This window comes from Mustela nivalis, assembly GCF_964662115.1.
Source record: "Mustela nivalis genome assembly, chromosome: 4".
Classification (NCBI taxonomy): Eukaryota; Metazoa; Chordata; class Mammalia; order Carnivora; family Mustelidae; genus Mustela; species Mustela nivalis.
Window position 1 is genome coordinate 8,840,179 of NC_139023.1, and position 16,632 is coordinate 8,856,810.

General features: G+C 38.5%; 1 protein-coding gene across 1 annotated transcript in view; it reads right to left on the reverse strand.

Annotated features, from left to right (window-relative positions):
- LOC309862922 (alpha-fetoprotein-like) overlaps window positions 1–16,632 on the reverse strand; it is a 47,681-nt gene that overhangs the window by 23,316 nt on the left and 7,733 nt on the right. The window contains exons 5-9 of the mRNA XM_082727336.1: window positions 15,205–15,337; window positions 12,081–12,178; window positions 10,693–10,822; window positions 4,203–4,417; window positions 508–640 (exon numbers count right to left, since the gene is read on the reverse strand). Of these exons, the coding sequence (XP_082583462.1) occupies window positions 508–640; window positions 4,203–4,417; window positions 10,693–10,822; window positions 12,081–12,178; window positions 15,205–15,337 (709 nt within the window). The remainder of the gene's footprint in view (window positions 1–507; window positions 641–4,202; window positions 4,418–10,692; window positions 10,823–12,080; window positions 12,179–15,204; window positions 15,338–16,632) is intronic.

Below are 16,632 nucleotides of genomic sequence, written 5' to 3' on the forward strand. Positions count from 1 at the left end.
GTAAACCTTCCAAGAAGCCAGAACCACCTGGTTCCTGGTAATTCATGGATAAGTGATCATCGGGTCAGGGACATAAGGTCACCTGCTTTTTCCATGTCACATGCACAAACAGCTGTTGCCCGTGAACAGTATGACTTCTGGCCTGAAGCTGGGTCAGTTTCCAGGACTGCTGAGTGGAAATAGTCAACCTTCTCATACCCTAGTATGCTGTGCTTGCCTGGTATTTGCTTCTGTCCAGTGGACACTCTTATTGAAAGAGAAGATTGCACAGAGAAGGTTTCATGAAACATACAATCTGTAAGACAGTGACTCACATAGAAAGCTGCTACAGTGTGATGATGTGGCCTTCAGTTTAGATGAAAATCATATTTGTTGTGCAGCATTGGTGATTAGCAAGAAGATGCACAATCATTTTATATAAAATATGGCTCTACCAACATCTCTGGAATTTTTCCTATGTTGGTAATCACTTATGAGTAACAAGTTAAAAAATAAAAAGGCATTTACCCCACGGCTATAGCATTCCAGAGGATTTTCTAATTTACAGCAGTTTGCCAATAAATTTTGATAGACCGTATCCACTCTTAAAATCACAGGAACTGCCAATTCTGAGTGTCTTCTTGAGTATTCATAAAGAAACCTGTATCCATCCATATGAAACATATTAGAAAGTTAACAGTAAAATTCAGAAGTCATGAATTTTCTTTCAGAACCCACTTACTACTATGAAATTTATTCAATATTTTCACTGATTTTTAGACATTTGGAAATTTGGGGAGGATGGCAGGGGGGTTTAATTGACTACATTTTGAGATAAGGAAATAGAATCAATAAAATTACTTGATTTTTCCAAAGTCACACAGGAGTGGGGTCAGATTCAGAACTTGAAACTAAGACAATCTGATTAGCTGATAGTTTCTGGTTCAGGGTCACTAACTTACTTTTATGAGAAATTAATTTCCAGTGTTTGGATGAGAGCACATTTTTCTCAATCACCTTGGAGGCTAGATTTTATAAGTATTGGAATTTTTTTGACAGAAAGTGCTAGTTAGGTCTTAAATCATCATCTTCCCCTCTTTTCCAGCTAAACTTTGAAGCTTGAGTGGTTCAAGCATAATGTACACATTCTTCTGGGTCATAAGAAAGAGAATTTGGACCCTCGAGTGTTTACAAAGGAATCACAGAGTAGCAGGAGGCACCTTCCAAGTGATCTTATCCAACCCCTCAGTAAGTAGCTGGAACACAAGAGCCTAAGGAAATTAAGTGGCTTGACCTACATTCCAAAGTTTATGCATGACAAAGCTCGTCTTTCGAACTCTGGTCTCCCAACTAATAGCTTAATGTGATTTCCACCCAGAAGTTGTGCCTATCAACTTTTCCAGTACCAAATGTAAGTTGAGGAATGAGTGGGTTCAGGCAGTGACATTTATTTTCATAAGCCATATCAAATGTAATTTCAGAATATAGTCCAGGTTATTCTACAAAGAGCTTTGGAGAAAACTCAAATTCTTTTGCTTTGCTGGAGTTTAATTGCTCCAAATAAGGCTTCACAAAGTGACTTTGGAAATACTTCAATCACACAGCAATATGGTTTTAATATTGCATATTGAAATCAGTTTGTCTTGCACAAGTTAATATGCATTTTGGAATGGACACCTAAGATGTTAATATTCCATCAATCTAATCTCTAAGTGCTACACCACGTTTTAGTAATAGGTATTAAATTAATTAGAATAGAAACGCTCACCAGGTCTACCAATCTGAAGCCCTCCTGAGGGATGAATACCTTGGAGCAAAGTTTGCAAACACTTGATCCTCTCTGTGTTTTTAAAAATTCTGTATTAGTTGTCAACACTTAAAAATCAAGCGGCTTCCAGCTTCTTTCAAAAATGCAGTAGACCTGGGCACCTGGGTGGCTCAGTTGGTTAAGCAACTACCTTCAACTCAGGTCATGATCCTGGAATCCTGGATCGAGTCCCACTCCCAGCTCTAGGGAGTCTGCTTTGCCCTCTGACCTCCCCTTTCATGTTCTCTCTTACTGTCTCTCTCTCAAATAAATAAATAAAATCTTTTTGAAAAAATGCAGTGAAATAAGTCAAGCAGAGAGAGTCAATTACCATATGGTTTCACTTATTTATGGAGATAGCAAATAGCATGGAGGACAAGGGGAGATGGAGAGGAGAAGGGAGTTGAGGGAAATTGGAAGGGGAGGTGAACCATGAGAGACTATGGACTCTGAAAAACAATCTGAGGGTTTTGAAGGGGTGGGGGCTGGGAGGTTGGGGGAACCAGGTGGGGGTATTAGGGAGGGCACGGATTGCATGGAGCACTGGGTGTGGTGCAAAAACAATGAATATTGTTATGCTGAAGAAAATAAATAAATTTTTTCATCACTAGCTATCATGGAGATTCAAATTAAAACTACATTGAGATATCACCTCACACCAGTTAGAATGGCCAAAATTAGCAAGACAGGAAACAACATGTATTGGAGAGGATGTGAAGAAAGAGGAACCCTCTTCCACTGTTGGTGGGAATGCAAGTTGGTGCAGCCTCTTTGGAGAACAGTGTGGAGATTCCTCAAGAAATTAAAAATAGAACTTCCCTATGACCCTGCCATTGCACTCCTGGGTATTTACCCCAAAGATACAGAAGTAGTGAAAAGAAGGGCCATCTGTACCCCAATGTTTATAGCAGCAATGGCCACGGTCGCCAAACTGTGGAAAGAACCAAGATGCCCTTCAACGGATGAATGGATAAGGAAGATGTGGTCCATATACACTATGGAGTATGATGCCTCCATCAGAAAGGACGAATACCCAACTTTTGTAGCAACATGGACGGGACTGGAAGAGATGATGCTGAGTGAAATAAGTCAAGCAGAGAGAGTCAAGTATCATATGGTTTCACTTATTTGTGGAGCATAACAAAAAGCATGGAGGACATGGGGAGTTAGAGAGAAGGGGGTTGGGGTAAATTGGAAGGGGAGGTGAATCATGAGAGACTATGGACTCTGATAAACAATCGGAGGGGTTTGAAGTGGCAGGGGGAGGGGGGTGGGAGATTGGGGTACCAGGTGGTGAGTATTATAGAGGGCACGGATTGCATGGAGCACTGGGTGTGGTGAAAAAATAATGATACTGTTATGCTGAAAATAAATAAATTTTTAAAAATTTTTAAAAAGAAAATAAATAAATTTTAAAAAATAATAAATAAAAATTAAAAAATAGAAATCATCCATAAAGTCACCATGTAGAGATAATTAGTAGTAGCATCTTGGAATACTTATTTCTAGTGTTTTTCTATGCCTAAATAAAAACATATATTTACAAAATAGGAAAAAAAAATGCAGTAGACCTTATGACCCAGCAATTGCACTACTAAGTATTTACTCCAAGCATACAAACATAGTGACCTGAAGGGGCACATGCACCCCAACGTTTACAGCATCAATGTCCACAATAGCCAAACTGTGGAAAGAGCCCAGCTGTCCATCAACAGATGAATGGATATATATGTGATACACACACACAGACACAGACACACACACACACACACACAATCGAATACTACTTTCCATTTGCAACAACATGGATGGAACTAGCAGGTATTTTTCTAAGTGAAATAAGTCAATCAGAGAAAGACAATTATCATATGATCTCATTCTTATGTGGAATTTAAGAAAAAAAACAGAGGATCATAGGAGAAGGGAGAGAAAAATATTCTCTAAGATGAAATCAGAAAGGGAGACAAACCATAAGAGACTCTTAATCATAGGAAACAAACTGAGGGTTGCTGGAGGGGAGGGGCGTGGGGGGATGGGTTAGTTGGGTGAGGGACATTAAGGAGGACACGTGATGTGATGAGCACTGGGTATTATATAAGACCGATGAATCACTGACCTCTACCTCTGAAACTAAAAGTATATTTATATGTTAATTAATTGAATTTAAATTTAAAAATAAAATAAAATAAAAATGCAATAGACCCAGCCAGCCCAAGCCTGCATCCCCATATGCTAACCAGTGGCTGAGGCCATGTAAGTAGCTGCCACCTTTGACCCCACCAAGTATCTCCTCTTGAACAATCTGAGTCACCATTTACATTATGGGCGCCTCTGTCATCATTCAAGTCTACAACCCTCCCCCCAAATTCATAAATGCAGTATTCCATTGTGAAGATTTTTCAAAAATCTGTATTACTCTTGCAGGAAATCATCTGGCTCGTGGGAGAATTGTTCACACACAGACCGGTCTTCTGTAAATCTGCCGAGTGGCAAGGATGCAAGATGAGGCTTCTGCTCGTTTTCTGAGCTGATCACGCACTCCCCTCGGAACGGCGCCGGCTGTGCACAGCACGGACTGATTTTGCTGGAGAGGCTCAACTGTTTGGAGCAGGTATAGTTCATAAGCTGGCTCTACGAAACATCGAAAAGAGTTTGGTGTTTGATGACTTCATTCTGAACTTGTTTATTTTTATTGTTATTACCAGAAAACCAGAGAAAAACTTGACATCTTCTATTGCTTTATCTTTGGCAAACTGAGTGAGAGACCAAAAACGTCATGTATCTAGTGACTCACTCTAATAAAGAAGGCTTCTCTATCTGACCTCACTCAAGGGTCACAAGCTCCTTTCTCATCTCTTAAGGAACTGAAGGGGAGACAGACTATAGTATTGTTTCCATGGTTAGCCCCACAAGATATAATGCAGAGTTTTATTGTCCTGCTATTGTTGTTACTGTTTTAGGATTCCAGTGTGGAAAACATTTTTTCTCCGCCATTTACCACATATATTGCTGTAATATTACTATTATGCTTACATATTTAACATATTTACTGATACGCACATACACAAATAATTACGTGTGTGAAAAAGTTAATCGCTACACTTAAGAAACTCACAATCTAATTGGAGAATAAAATAATTAATGATTGTAATGCAGTATAACAGAAGTTGTAGGAGACGTGCATATGTGATGCTTCGGAAGAAAAAAGATTGGCAATCCAGGGTGGCTGGAGGTCGGAGTGAAGATGTTATTAGTCCTGAAGGACAAATAAAAGTTACTTGGAAACTAATGAAGAAGAACATTCCAAAATTATTCATCTTTATATGTAAGAAAATCCTGGAAGTGAGATTATATGATGTATTTGAGGAAATGGCATATAAGATGTTTGGGGGTTACCGAGAAACTGTAGTTAAGAAATGATGGATGGGGCTTACTCTGCAAAACAGTGTGGAGCTTCTTCAGAAAGTTAAAAATAGCACCACCCACCATCCGGCAAGTGGACTTCTATATATTTGCCCAAAGAATACAAAAATACTAACTCAGAGGGCCTCATGCACCCCAACATTCACAGTAGCATTATTTACTACAGCCAAACTGTGAAAGCAGCCCAGTGTCCACTGACTGATGAATGGCTAAAGATGAGGCGGTATATATGCAACAGAATATCACTCAGCCATCAAAGGAATGAAATCTTGGCATTTGTAACGACACGGATGGAGCTAGAGGGTGTTATGCTAAAAGAAATTAGTAAGTCAGAGAAAGACATGTCCCACATGATTTCACTCATGTGTGGAATTTAAGAAATGAAACAGATCAACGGGGGGAGGGGGGAAAGAGGCCAACCATAAAACAAACTTCATTTTGAGGGTTGATGGAGGGGAGATCGGTGGAGAATGGGCTAGGAGGGTGAGGGGTTATTAAAGAAGGCACTTGTGATGCGCGTACGTGATAAACCCCTGAATTCTACTCCTGAAACCGAAGGCCATTCATCTCAGAGTATATGTCTAAAATTAAAAAAGAAAAGGCCAAGAACAGATCAATTGGGAATATCAATTTTTAAAGGGTAGTAGAAGACGGGAAGAAAATTGATGAAAGAAATTGTGAGAATACAGATAGACCAAATAGATGAAAAACTTCTCCCACCACTATCATCTTCTAGACACACCTTTGCCATCATCACTGGAAAAATAAATGAGTGCAGTGGTTGACAGCTTTGGCTCTGGAGTCAGACTTCCTGACTTCTTGACTTTGCTACTTCCCACCTTTGTGACCTAGGCAAGCTGCTTTGTCTCTTGGTGCCTCGATTTTCCTCATCTGTAGCATGGGGTTAAAGTAATACCTCCTAAGGTTGTGGGAACAAAATGTGTTAATAATTATTAGGAACTAAAAAAAGAGCCTGGCCCAGCTTAAGTACTATAAAAATATTTCTTGAATAAAAGTGAAATGCTTAGAATTAGTGGCTGACACATAGAAATCATTTTTAAGTTTTGTACTATAACAATTATTATATAACCCCAGAATGTTGGTATAATAGTGTCTTGAAGTCAAAGAAAAGAGAACCCTACAACATAAAATTGAATGATGTTGACTGAGTGATATAACAGGCTGATAAGATCTATTAATTTGTACATTTGGTATTAAAAATTGACATCTATTATAAAGATTATGTGCTTCTTGAATTGGGTGTGATATTGTGAAGCATCACATGGAATGATATAAGCACTGATGAGTGTTTAAGAGACTTTCCAGGACACACAATTCAAAGGCATATAATCCATACACCATTCCTAAAAGCATTAGGAGGAACACTCTAATGATAAGAGAATTAAACCAATATGAAAAATAAACAGTAAAAAGGATGCACTTATCATGATGAGCACTGAGCAATGCACAGAATTGCTGTATCAGTACATTGAACACCTGAAACTAACATAACACTATGTTAACTATATGGGAATTAAAACTTTTTTAATGAATAAATAAATAAACAGTAGAATACAGTGTATGAAAGAAATGATAGTTCAACTGAAACCATTCTGGTTAACAATGTTATTAAAAAAGAAATAGTACATCAACAGATGAATGGATAAAGAAGATGTGTTATATATACACAATGGAATACTATGCAGCCATCAAAAGAAATGAAATCTTGCCATTTGCGACAACATGGATGGAACTAGAGCGTATCATGCTTAGTGAAATAAGTCAATCAGAGAAAGACAACTGTCATATGATCTCCCCTGATATGAGGAAGTGGAGATGCAACATGGGGGGTTAAGGGGGTAGGAGAAGAATAAATGAAACAAGATGGGATTGGGAGGGAGACAAGCCATAAGTGACTCTTAATCTCATAAAACATACTGAGGGTTGCTGGGGGGAGGGGGGTTGGTAGAAGGGGGATGGGGTTATGAACATTGGGGAGGTTATGTGCTGTGGTGAGTGCTGTGAAGTGTGTAAACCTGGCGATTTACAGACCTGTACCCCTGGGGATAAAGATATATTATATGTTTATAAAAAATTTAAAAAAATAAAATTAAATTTAAAAAAAAAGAAAGAGAAGAAATAGTACAAAAAACTAAGAAGTCAACCTAAACAACTGAAATAAAAACAGCTGAACAGAAAGCACGAACAATAATGGAAATTTACAATCATAATACAAATGACTGGGAATGTTTTCGTCCTTGTGTTGGGTATCAAATTCATGGATGTCCACTAAACAATTATGTTTATAACAACAACAACAAAAAAAAAAACAGTTAAACAAAACTAAGAGAACTAATAAAATTAAAAGTAGAAACCTAGTAGAATTAATAAATAAATCCAAGAACTTTGCCTTGGAGAAGACCAAGACATTAAATAGGATCTTTCCAAGGCTAATTAAATAAAGGAGAACATGCAAATACAAGGAGAAAAGGAAGCATAATTACATACTTTATGTTTTTAATTATCAAATAATAATATTATTATTTCGAACTCAATACCTAAATGAGAAAATGCTGATAAAGGAGACTTTATTTAAAATATGTGTATTATAAAATCTGACCCCAAAATGGTGCAGTTGCTGCTCATTAGTCACAATAGTTATAAATTCACTGAATTTCTGAATACTGACTTATCAGCCCTAGTGGAATCCAGGATTAGTTCCTTGCAAGTTTCTGGTCACATTTCTGTCATCAACAGATCAAGACCTAACCTTGTGCTATGTGTGTTTCTTTTTAAAGACCCCTTATTTAATATATATTATTGATTTATTTATGTTGAACTAATACGTCTAATACATTATTTTCTCCCAGCACCCTAGCACTATGCTTGGGGGCCATTTCAAACAACTAACTCACCAACAAAAAAACACAAAAATGTGGAAAACGTGGCACTAGACTGCAGAAAGGATACTTATTTACAGTACAAGAGCTAAAACAAGAAGGCAGAGCCTTGTCGTGTTCCCTCCCAACTGGGAATATGGGTGTCAAGCAACCTGAATTCTCCACTGTTCTGAGCGTGCCCAAGTCTGCGGGCAACCCCTAAAGTGCCATGAGAATTGATTTGGGGGTTACAGATAAATGTTGGAAACAGGTGAATTCACAAGCACTGAATTAATAAGTAGTGAGGATGGACTGAAAAATGTCAAAATAAATCTATAGCAAAAGAAATGGAAAACTGTCCCTCTGGTTTCTGTCTCAATCCCTGCTCCAGTTTCATGGACAAGTTCTTTCAAACCGTCACAAAACAGGCCATTCTCAATACTGTTACATTATTTCAGAGATTTTGAGAGGAAAAACAGTACAGTTCTTGGAAGGTAGCATAACTGAATAGCAAAACCTGAAAATTCATGTAAACATAAATGCAAAAGTTTGAAAAATATGTATATATAAAATCCAGAAATATAGCAAAAAAAAAAAAAAAAAGATGGGTCTAAGCAGTCTAAAGATGGTTAAAAATTAAGAAATCTTTTAATATGATTCACCAATGAATAAGTTATATGAAGTCAAATGGTGATCCTAAGAAAACAGAAGAACAGTTACTAATGTAAAGAATCCATCCTAATTAAAAACGAAACCACCTCAGGACACCTGGGTGGCTCAGTTGATTAAGTTTGGGACTCTTGATTTCGGCGCAGCTCATGATCTCAGGGTCATGAGATCCAGCCTCTTACTGGGCTCTGTGCTCACGGCAGAGTCTGCTTGAGATTCTCCCTCTATATCCCACTTCATGTGCACGCTCTCTCTCAAATAAATAAATAAATAAATAAATAAATAAATAAATAAAATCTTTAAAAAAAAACCTCTAAAATAAGAATGAAAAATCTCTTAACACATACACAGTATCTTTCTCAAGTCAACAACTTTAAACCTGTTTCCATGAAAGTCTGGACCAAGACAGGAATGCTAGAACCATTTATAGTTATTTTATATTGTTTGTGAATGCTAGCCAACACAACAAAATCATTAATGATTGCTCTGGGCTTCCTGACATGGTGTAGGATTTTAAATGAAGTTGCTGGCATAGGTATTATTTATGTGCTAAAGGATATTAGAGATTTTGCTTTGTTTTGTTTCAATTATGATTGAGTCAGTCAGGCCCCCATTTTCTCTTTACTTTTCCCCAAGTTTACCTAATCTTCACACAAATCACATTCTAATAGTCTGTCCTGAAAAGCCAGGACTTCTAAGTAGGCAGGGGACTGCTCCTTCCAGCACTGGTTGGGATTCCTGCCATACAGAGAGAAGCTCAAAGACATTATACTGTCCATCTCCAGGTAGGAAGGGCCACTGGCTGTGCCCAACCTTCTCAACGGTGGGGCTGAGTGTGTCACTGACTTGACAACCACAAAAGGGACCAAAGAAGAGCTGTGGTCCGACCCCAACTCTGTTCCAGCGAAGTAAATAGTTGGGGATGTAGAATCCGTCTAGACTGAATGTCTGTGTGATGACTTTCTATTTTCATTCCCATAGTTACTCATATCCCTTAATCTTTCATGGACTGGGACTAAAATGGCTGAAGGTGGGGGCTTCTGTCCATAAGAGTCATGGACGTCCCCATGAAATGATGATACTAGTCCTTCTTTGTCCCTGGGTTTTATTTATCATGATGACAATTATTCAATTTTCTAACTTGCAGAATGGGTAGGAACATGACTTATAACCTGTGATTTACTAAAGCCTCATCAGGTTTTTGACAGTTACAATTTTTCCTTCTCTGGAATTTAGAGAACTTACACTTGGATGAGGGGAAGGTGAATTCTGTGGTGTTCATGCCCCCAAACCCCAGGCCCACAGCTTTGTCTTCATGCTTCTTTTTTTCCTCCAGGCTGAAGTGGCCTGGGGATCTGGGTTGCAGTTTTGGGACTTGCTTGGGATTCAAACGTGAGTGAAATGTAAACTTGGAAGGAAATTAGAGGTCAACTCTAAAAATTAAAGAATAACAGAATAAAGTGAAGAAAGACGGGATAAGTAAGGAAGAAAGGAGGGATGGAGGGAGAAAGCTGGGGAGGGGGAGAAGGAGGAAGAAGAAAATCATTGCCTGAGCTGGGACAAGACAAGAGGGGAGACATTACTGATTATTCTACTGGTTAGATTCAGAAATGCTCATGACTTTGTTTTAGATTCATTCCGTACCATGGTCACCTTTCTTTAAGAATTGCAAGTTTGGGGACACCTGGGTGGCTCAGCCGGTTAAGCATCTATATTTAGCTGAGGTCATGATCCCAGGTTCCTGGAATTGAGCCCCATATTGAGAATCCCTGCTCAGCGGGGAGCCTGCTTCTCCCTCTTCCCCTTCCCCTGCTTGCGCTGCCCCCCCCTTTGTCAAATACATAAAATCTTAAAAAAAAAAAAAAAAAAAGAACTGCAAGGGTTTTCAAGGCTTGAAGTTTTCAAAGCTTTAAGAAAGGAGAGGCTCTCTCTCACCCTGCCGAGTACACATGTGACGACGTCTCCTTCGCAACAGGCCTGATGGAGATTTTGTGCATCCACAGCCAGCCTGGCAATTTCAGAGAAGTTACCTTCTGGTAGTTTTTTAGTCAGCAGAACCAATTCCCTGAAAAGAAAAGTAAGTACTTCTTTAACCATATTTTGAATTCAATCCTTTCTAAAAAATCAGTTCTAGTTCATTGGGTAACCAAAATAATAGAAACGCATTTGCAGATGTAGGAGAAAAAGAGCATATTTTAAATGCTTCCTGTTCCTGGGAGGGAGACAAACCATAAGTGACTCTTAATCTCACAAAACAAACTGAGGGTTGCTGGGGGGAGGGGGTTTGGGAGAAGGGGGTGGGATTATGGACATTGGGGAGGGTATGTGCTTTGGTGAGTGCTGTGAAGTGTGTAAACCTGGTGATTCACAGACCTGTACCCCTGGGGATAAAAATATATGTTTATAAAAAATAAAAAATTTAAATAAATAAATAAATAAATAAATGCTTCCTGTTCCTTCGAGGATAACACTCAGAGCCACACAAAGATCTAAATCACAAAACACATGCCATTCAATTCATAATCATGCAAAATATTCAAAATTTTCACCATTGAAATGATCACTTAACTGAGTTGTTTTAATGGGTAATTTGAAAATTTATCTGACCTGACTCTCCAAGTAAAATTCTTCATCATAAAGACAATAATTCTAAGAGTCTTGGGTCTCCCTCGCTTCTCCATTGACAACCGAACAACATCCTCCAAATTTCTCCAACAATAGGGGAAAATGGGCCTGCCTTATAAACAGTACGAAGCTTCCATCCAGCCCAGCGCTGTCCCAGCCTGGGCAAGAAGGTGACAGAAGGAAGGATACATCCCTTCACAGGCAAACTTGGACAGAAATACAATCTGGGCCAGGAAACAGGCACACTGAATAACATCAGATTCTCCTCAATCCACATTCTTCCATCCCTACCCAAAAAATACCACTAGGTTTTTCTGTTCTGCATAACATGGGGAGCCAAAACCTTTCCTACCCTCCCAGAGAAACAAATACACTTGGTCTGCCAGCCTTTGTTATGTGGAACAATTAAGTGCTTACATATTCATGTACAGAATCTTCTGTGCACTAACGCAAAGATAAGGGATCTGACCAGATGGAAGAAACTGAAGCAGAAGACATTGGGTAGAGATGAGGATTGTGCGGTTTCAAGCCCAGCTCTGTGTGCCCTGTTGACAGGCAAGTAGCATTCGTGTGCAGAAAGGAACGAGGTTTGCACGAGAGATATAATTAAATGTAAGAAAAATGATTTTTCAAATGAGTTTGATCAAATGGGGTGACCCAACAGCCACAGGGTCCACATATCTCAATTAGTAACTTACACTGCTTTTGCTACTTGGTGCTTGAACTTAATCCCAATTTCACACAAATGGTGATGCCTCAAAGATATTTCTTTAACGTATTTTTTGATGGGTTCTAGCTGTAATTAGAAAAACAACTCATCAAAGAAATGTGGTTGTAACAGAAAAATCACTCTTGTCATTAGTAAACAAGAAAGAAAAATAAAAATTGTCTATCCCCTCAAAATTAGAAAATCTTTATTTCTTATTTAAGAGACCAAATGCAAAAGCAAAATGTGGTTTGTTTTGTTTGTTTCTTTGTTTTATAAAATAGCATCTTATTTCCCAGAGATCACGTCTTCTAAAACCTCAAACATTTGGAATAAAAAGAAGACATGAAATCGAGGAAACAAAAGTCCAGAGAGCCGCAAGAATAAATTTCAATGATGTCTTACAGTTGTATTTGTTTTTATTCAAGTTACTAGCTCTGTCATCTTGGACATGTTTCTTATTGCTTATCTACAGTATATGCTCCAGTTTTGTGAAATACATTAATGAAGTCACCCTCCCCCAATATATTCATAGTTTTTAATCCAGGATTTTTACTTTGGAAATTATTGCGAATAAATTCTTCTACATAAATAAAAACACAATTATGCAAAAAGAAGAACATGCATGTTTTGTTACGATGGCAAAATTTTGGAGACAAATAAAATGTCTCAACAGAGTGATGGTAAAATAGATAATAGCACATTAATTTTGACAAGTAGTATACTTCTAGTAAAAAGGAGGCATGTTTAAATCTCGAATCAAAACTATATATTTAGTGTGATCACAACAATGTACAAAATAAAATCTGTGAATGCAAAAATGAATAAAAGGAAGTACACTAAAATTGGTATCTGTGTACTAGGAATATTAGTAATATTTTAAAATTTCGGAACAGCTCTATATTTTGACTTAAACTCTATAATGACCATAGGTTGGTTTTACCTTGGCTAATTGTACCTTACAGTGATATTTTTAAGAATAAGTAAAAAAAATATACAAAGGCAATATTCAAACCACAAAACTAGCACAATAATTAAATTTTAATTTAGTAATTATTATTAAATATAACTAATTATATTTTATAATTAATTATAAATGTAGTTATTACTTTAATCCTGATTTTGTTATAGTACACTCATTTAAAATCTAGTACAAACAAGTTGTCTACTTCTTCAAAAGCCTCTGAAGACTTAACTCATAAACCACATTCTCTGATCATAGGCACAATTTTTACACACTTGGTTATGTCATTTTCTCTGAGAAAGAAGCAAGAACTATTAGGAATAGGCATCCTGGAAGCAGCAATACTGTAGAGATCATAAAGTTGGGTAGGAGAGGGAAGAACTCTTGGCTAACTTTATAAGGGCATATTATACATTAAGGGAAATTCTCCACTGAGAAGGGTTGAGATTAAGAAAACTTTGTAACTTAAAAGAGTAAGCACAAGTTAATTTTAAAAAAGCTTAACCCCCACAAAAAGTTTCATTCTTTAGAAGTGTGAAGTAATGAGATATAAGTCAGCATGATCATTTGTTTTTCTGTTTTTAATTAACACAAACCTAAAAGGGGGGGGGGGAGACTCTCCTGCTTAGGAATTCAGAATTGACTTCTGAAGCAGTCACCAGGGGACAGATAGAGAGGGAGGTTATATATCTATATATATACTCACACATATATGATAATGATAATATCTTTAATGATAATAGCTGTAATTATTGAGTACTGAGCATATGCCAGAAGCTCTTTAGATACATGAATTTTTTACTCAAGGTAGATGCTGAGGAGCTCAATAGGAAAATAGGTTTGGAAGAATAGAGAAATAGTGGTTTTGGAGAATATGAGATAAATCTGCACTGAGAAGATCAAAGAAACCAGTAAGAATAAAACGGCTCTGCATTTAGTCTTGAGGGATTCATCAAAATGATCATCAAACTACTACTCATTTCAGGACAACCTTTGGAAAATTCACCTGGTGCCTCTCTAAAAATAGTCGTTTTATGTTGGTATTTAAGACCTTTAATGAACATGCATGAAAAGTACTTTAATCATAGAACTAATCACTGATTTATGTCTCTTCAGTGAAAGAGAAAAGGCTACATGGTTAAAGTTAAATGTGATAGATTATATTTTCCAAAGATGGCTATAGTGATAGCTTCTATCCCGGGCTCTTCTTACAATGAGACTTCGACAATCTTCCCATCAAGAAACAGTATATATACTAACCCTTTCCAACCACTGAGGTTTTATAGTGTTTTTTTTTTTTAAGATTTTATTTATTTATTTGACAGACAGAGATCACAAGGAGGCAGAGGGGCAGGCAGAGAGAGAGAGGAGGAAGAAGGCTCCCTGCTGAGCAGAGAGCCCCATGCAGGGCTTGATCCGAGGACCCTGAGATCATGACCTGAGCCGAAGGCAGAGGCTTTAACCCACTGAGCCACCCAGGTGCCCCGTGGTTTCATAGTGTTTCAACCAACAGCCTGTGACAGAAGTAACTTCTGAGGCTAGCTCATAAAAAGGCCATACAACTAGAATACGCATTCTTGAAGACTTTGGCCATATGTAAGCAATCCAGCTGCCCTGAAGCTACCATGCTGTGAGGAAGCCCAAGCTATAGCCAAGGCAGAGAGGCCACATGGAGAGGCCCTGAGATTCTATGAGAAGAAAGTGATGTTGAACTAGCCCCCAGGAGCTTCAGCCCCCCAGAGTCCTAGAGCTAGCCATTGTCTGACTGCAACCACAAGAAAGAGCATTGGCCAGAACTGCTCAGATGAGCCCCTCCTGAACTCCTGACCCACAGAAATCATGGAGAGATAGTGAAATGATTGTTATTGGCTTGAATTAATACATTTTGGGGTGTTTTGATATGTAACAATAATAACTTGAATATTAGATATATATGATGAAGTAATGTCTATGCTAAATCTTACTTTTCAAATTATAATAACAATATGAATTGCCTCAGTATCTCATTACAATAAAGTCTTATTTAGTAGGTCTGGAGAAAAGCTTCAGATTCTGCATTTCCAATGCACTGCCCATGGCCTGTGCTGTTGGTCCACAGTCCACACTCTGCAGAGCAGGATTTTAAATAACAGTTGACATATAGATATTTTACCTTTATCTGGAAGCATTCAGTTTTATTTCTTTCTTGACAGCATGACTGGATAGCTGTTTCATAGCAAGCAGACATGGTCAGAATTGTGGGCCCATACAAGAACGGATGCTTTCGAGACGTTTCATAAATGTACCTGTAAGTTGGCAAATACATAGTTGTGTAATTTAGAATTCAAGAACATGTGCCAAGATTGTTTCTTCATCCAGTTTTGTGGACCTGAACTTCTAGAATCTCGTGGTAAAAGAGATGGGGTAGCATGATACACATCGCACGTTCATGTCACTCTGAACAGATCACTGTGTAGTCAGACGTTCACTGAATGCCCATGAAATAAACAACTGTACCTTCCAGGATGGTGGGGAAAGAAAAAGTAGCTAAAATTTGTCCTTTCTACATAAGAAAGGAAGTCCAGTAGTCCAATCTGAATTATAAACACAGGACTATGCAGCGGGTGCAGGAAGATAAAATTTAGAAGCTATTAGGGGAGAGGATGATCTCCTCTCAAGATCATCCAGAAGTTCTTTCTAGAACTTCTGTCGTTGCTCTCCAAGATGTGCCCCTCAATATTTTGGTCTGAGACTAAGTCCTCTGTCTTTCTTTTCCTCTCTAGTTCATTCATTCCTCACACTCGTAGAGCCTAGACATCAGGTCTACCTTTCACTTATAATACATATCTCCTCCTACTTTTGCAAAGCTTGCTCAAAAGACCCCACAGACCCATATGCAAAAATACTCAACAAGATGACATTACAGGCAAAAACTGGCTCAAGGCTCACAGAAACCCATTTTCTTTTCCTGTGGGCACAGGGACACTCCTTTTCCAGACTCCCTTGCACTGAGGTTGAGAACATGTAACTGAGCTCTGGATGATGGAATGTCCTGAAAGAATGAATGAATGTCCTCTGCACTACTTTGAGGTGTGGCTATTAACGTCTCTGCACATTTCCTGCTCTTTTTCTGTTTCACAGTGACCTGGGAAAAACAGGCTTCAGATAATACAGAGATGGAAACATCTTGCGATCTCGAGTTACCCCTTGGAGGAGAATGTCAGGAGCTGAGGCCAGTTAGAGAGCAATGAGAGGCCAAGTGTCAGAGTAGCCAACGAAAACAAAAGGAAAGTAACACTCGAGACTTTAGTCACTTACTGGGATAATATGAGCAAGAGGTTAAACCGGAGACAGTGTCTCTCCCCCTGTCCACTTGCCCGCAAGGGTCCTGACCAGCTGAGGACCCAGTAGAGCACTACAGACTTGGGAATGGCTTCCTCCTGAGGGCTTCCCAAACAAGAGGCTCCTGTGGTTTCAAGGGCCCTGGGGCAGGGGGAAGGAGAGGAGAAAAGGCCAGGAGTGGGAAAGCCCTGAGTGCTGAGCCAAAGTGCACAGAAGTCTGTCCAAGTTTCTCCCTCCATTCCCCCAATTGGGAAGTCTC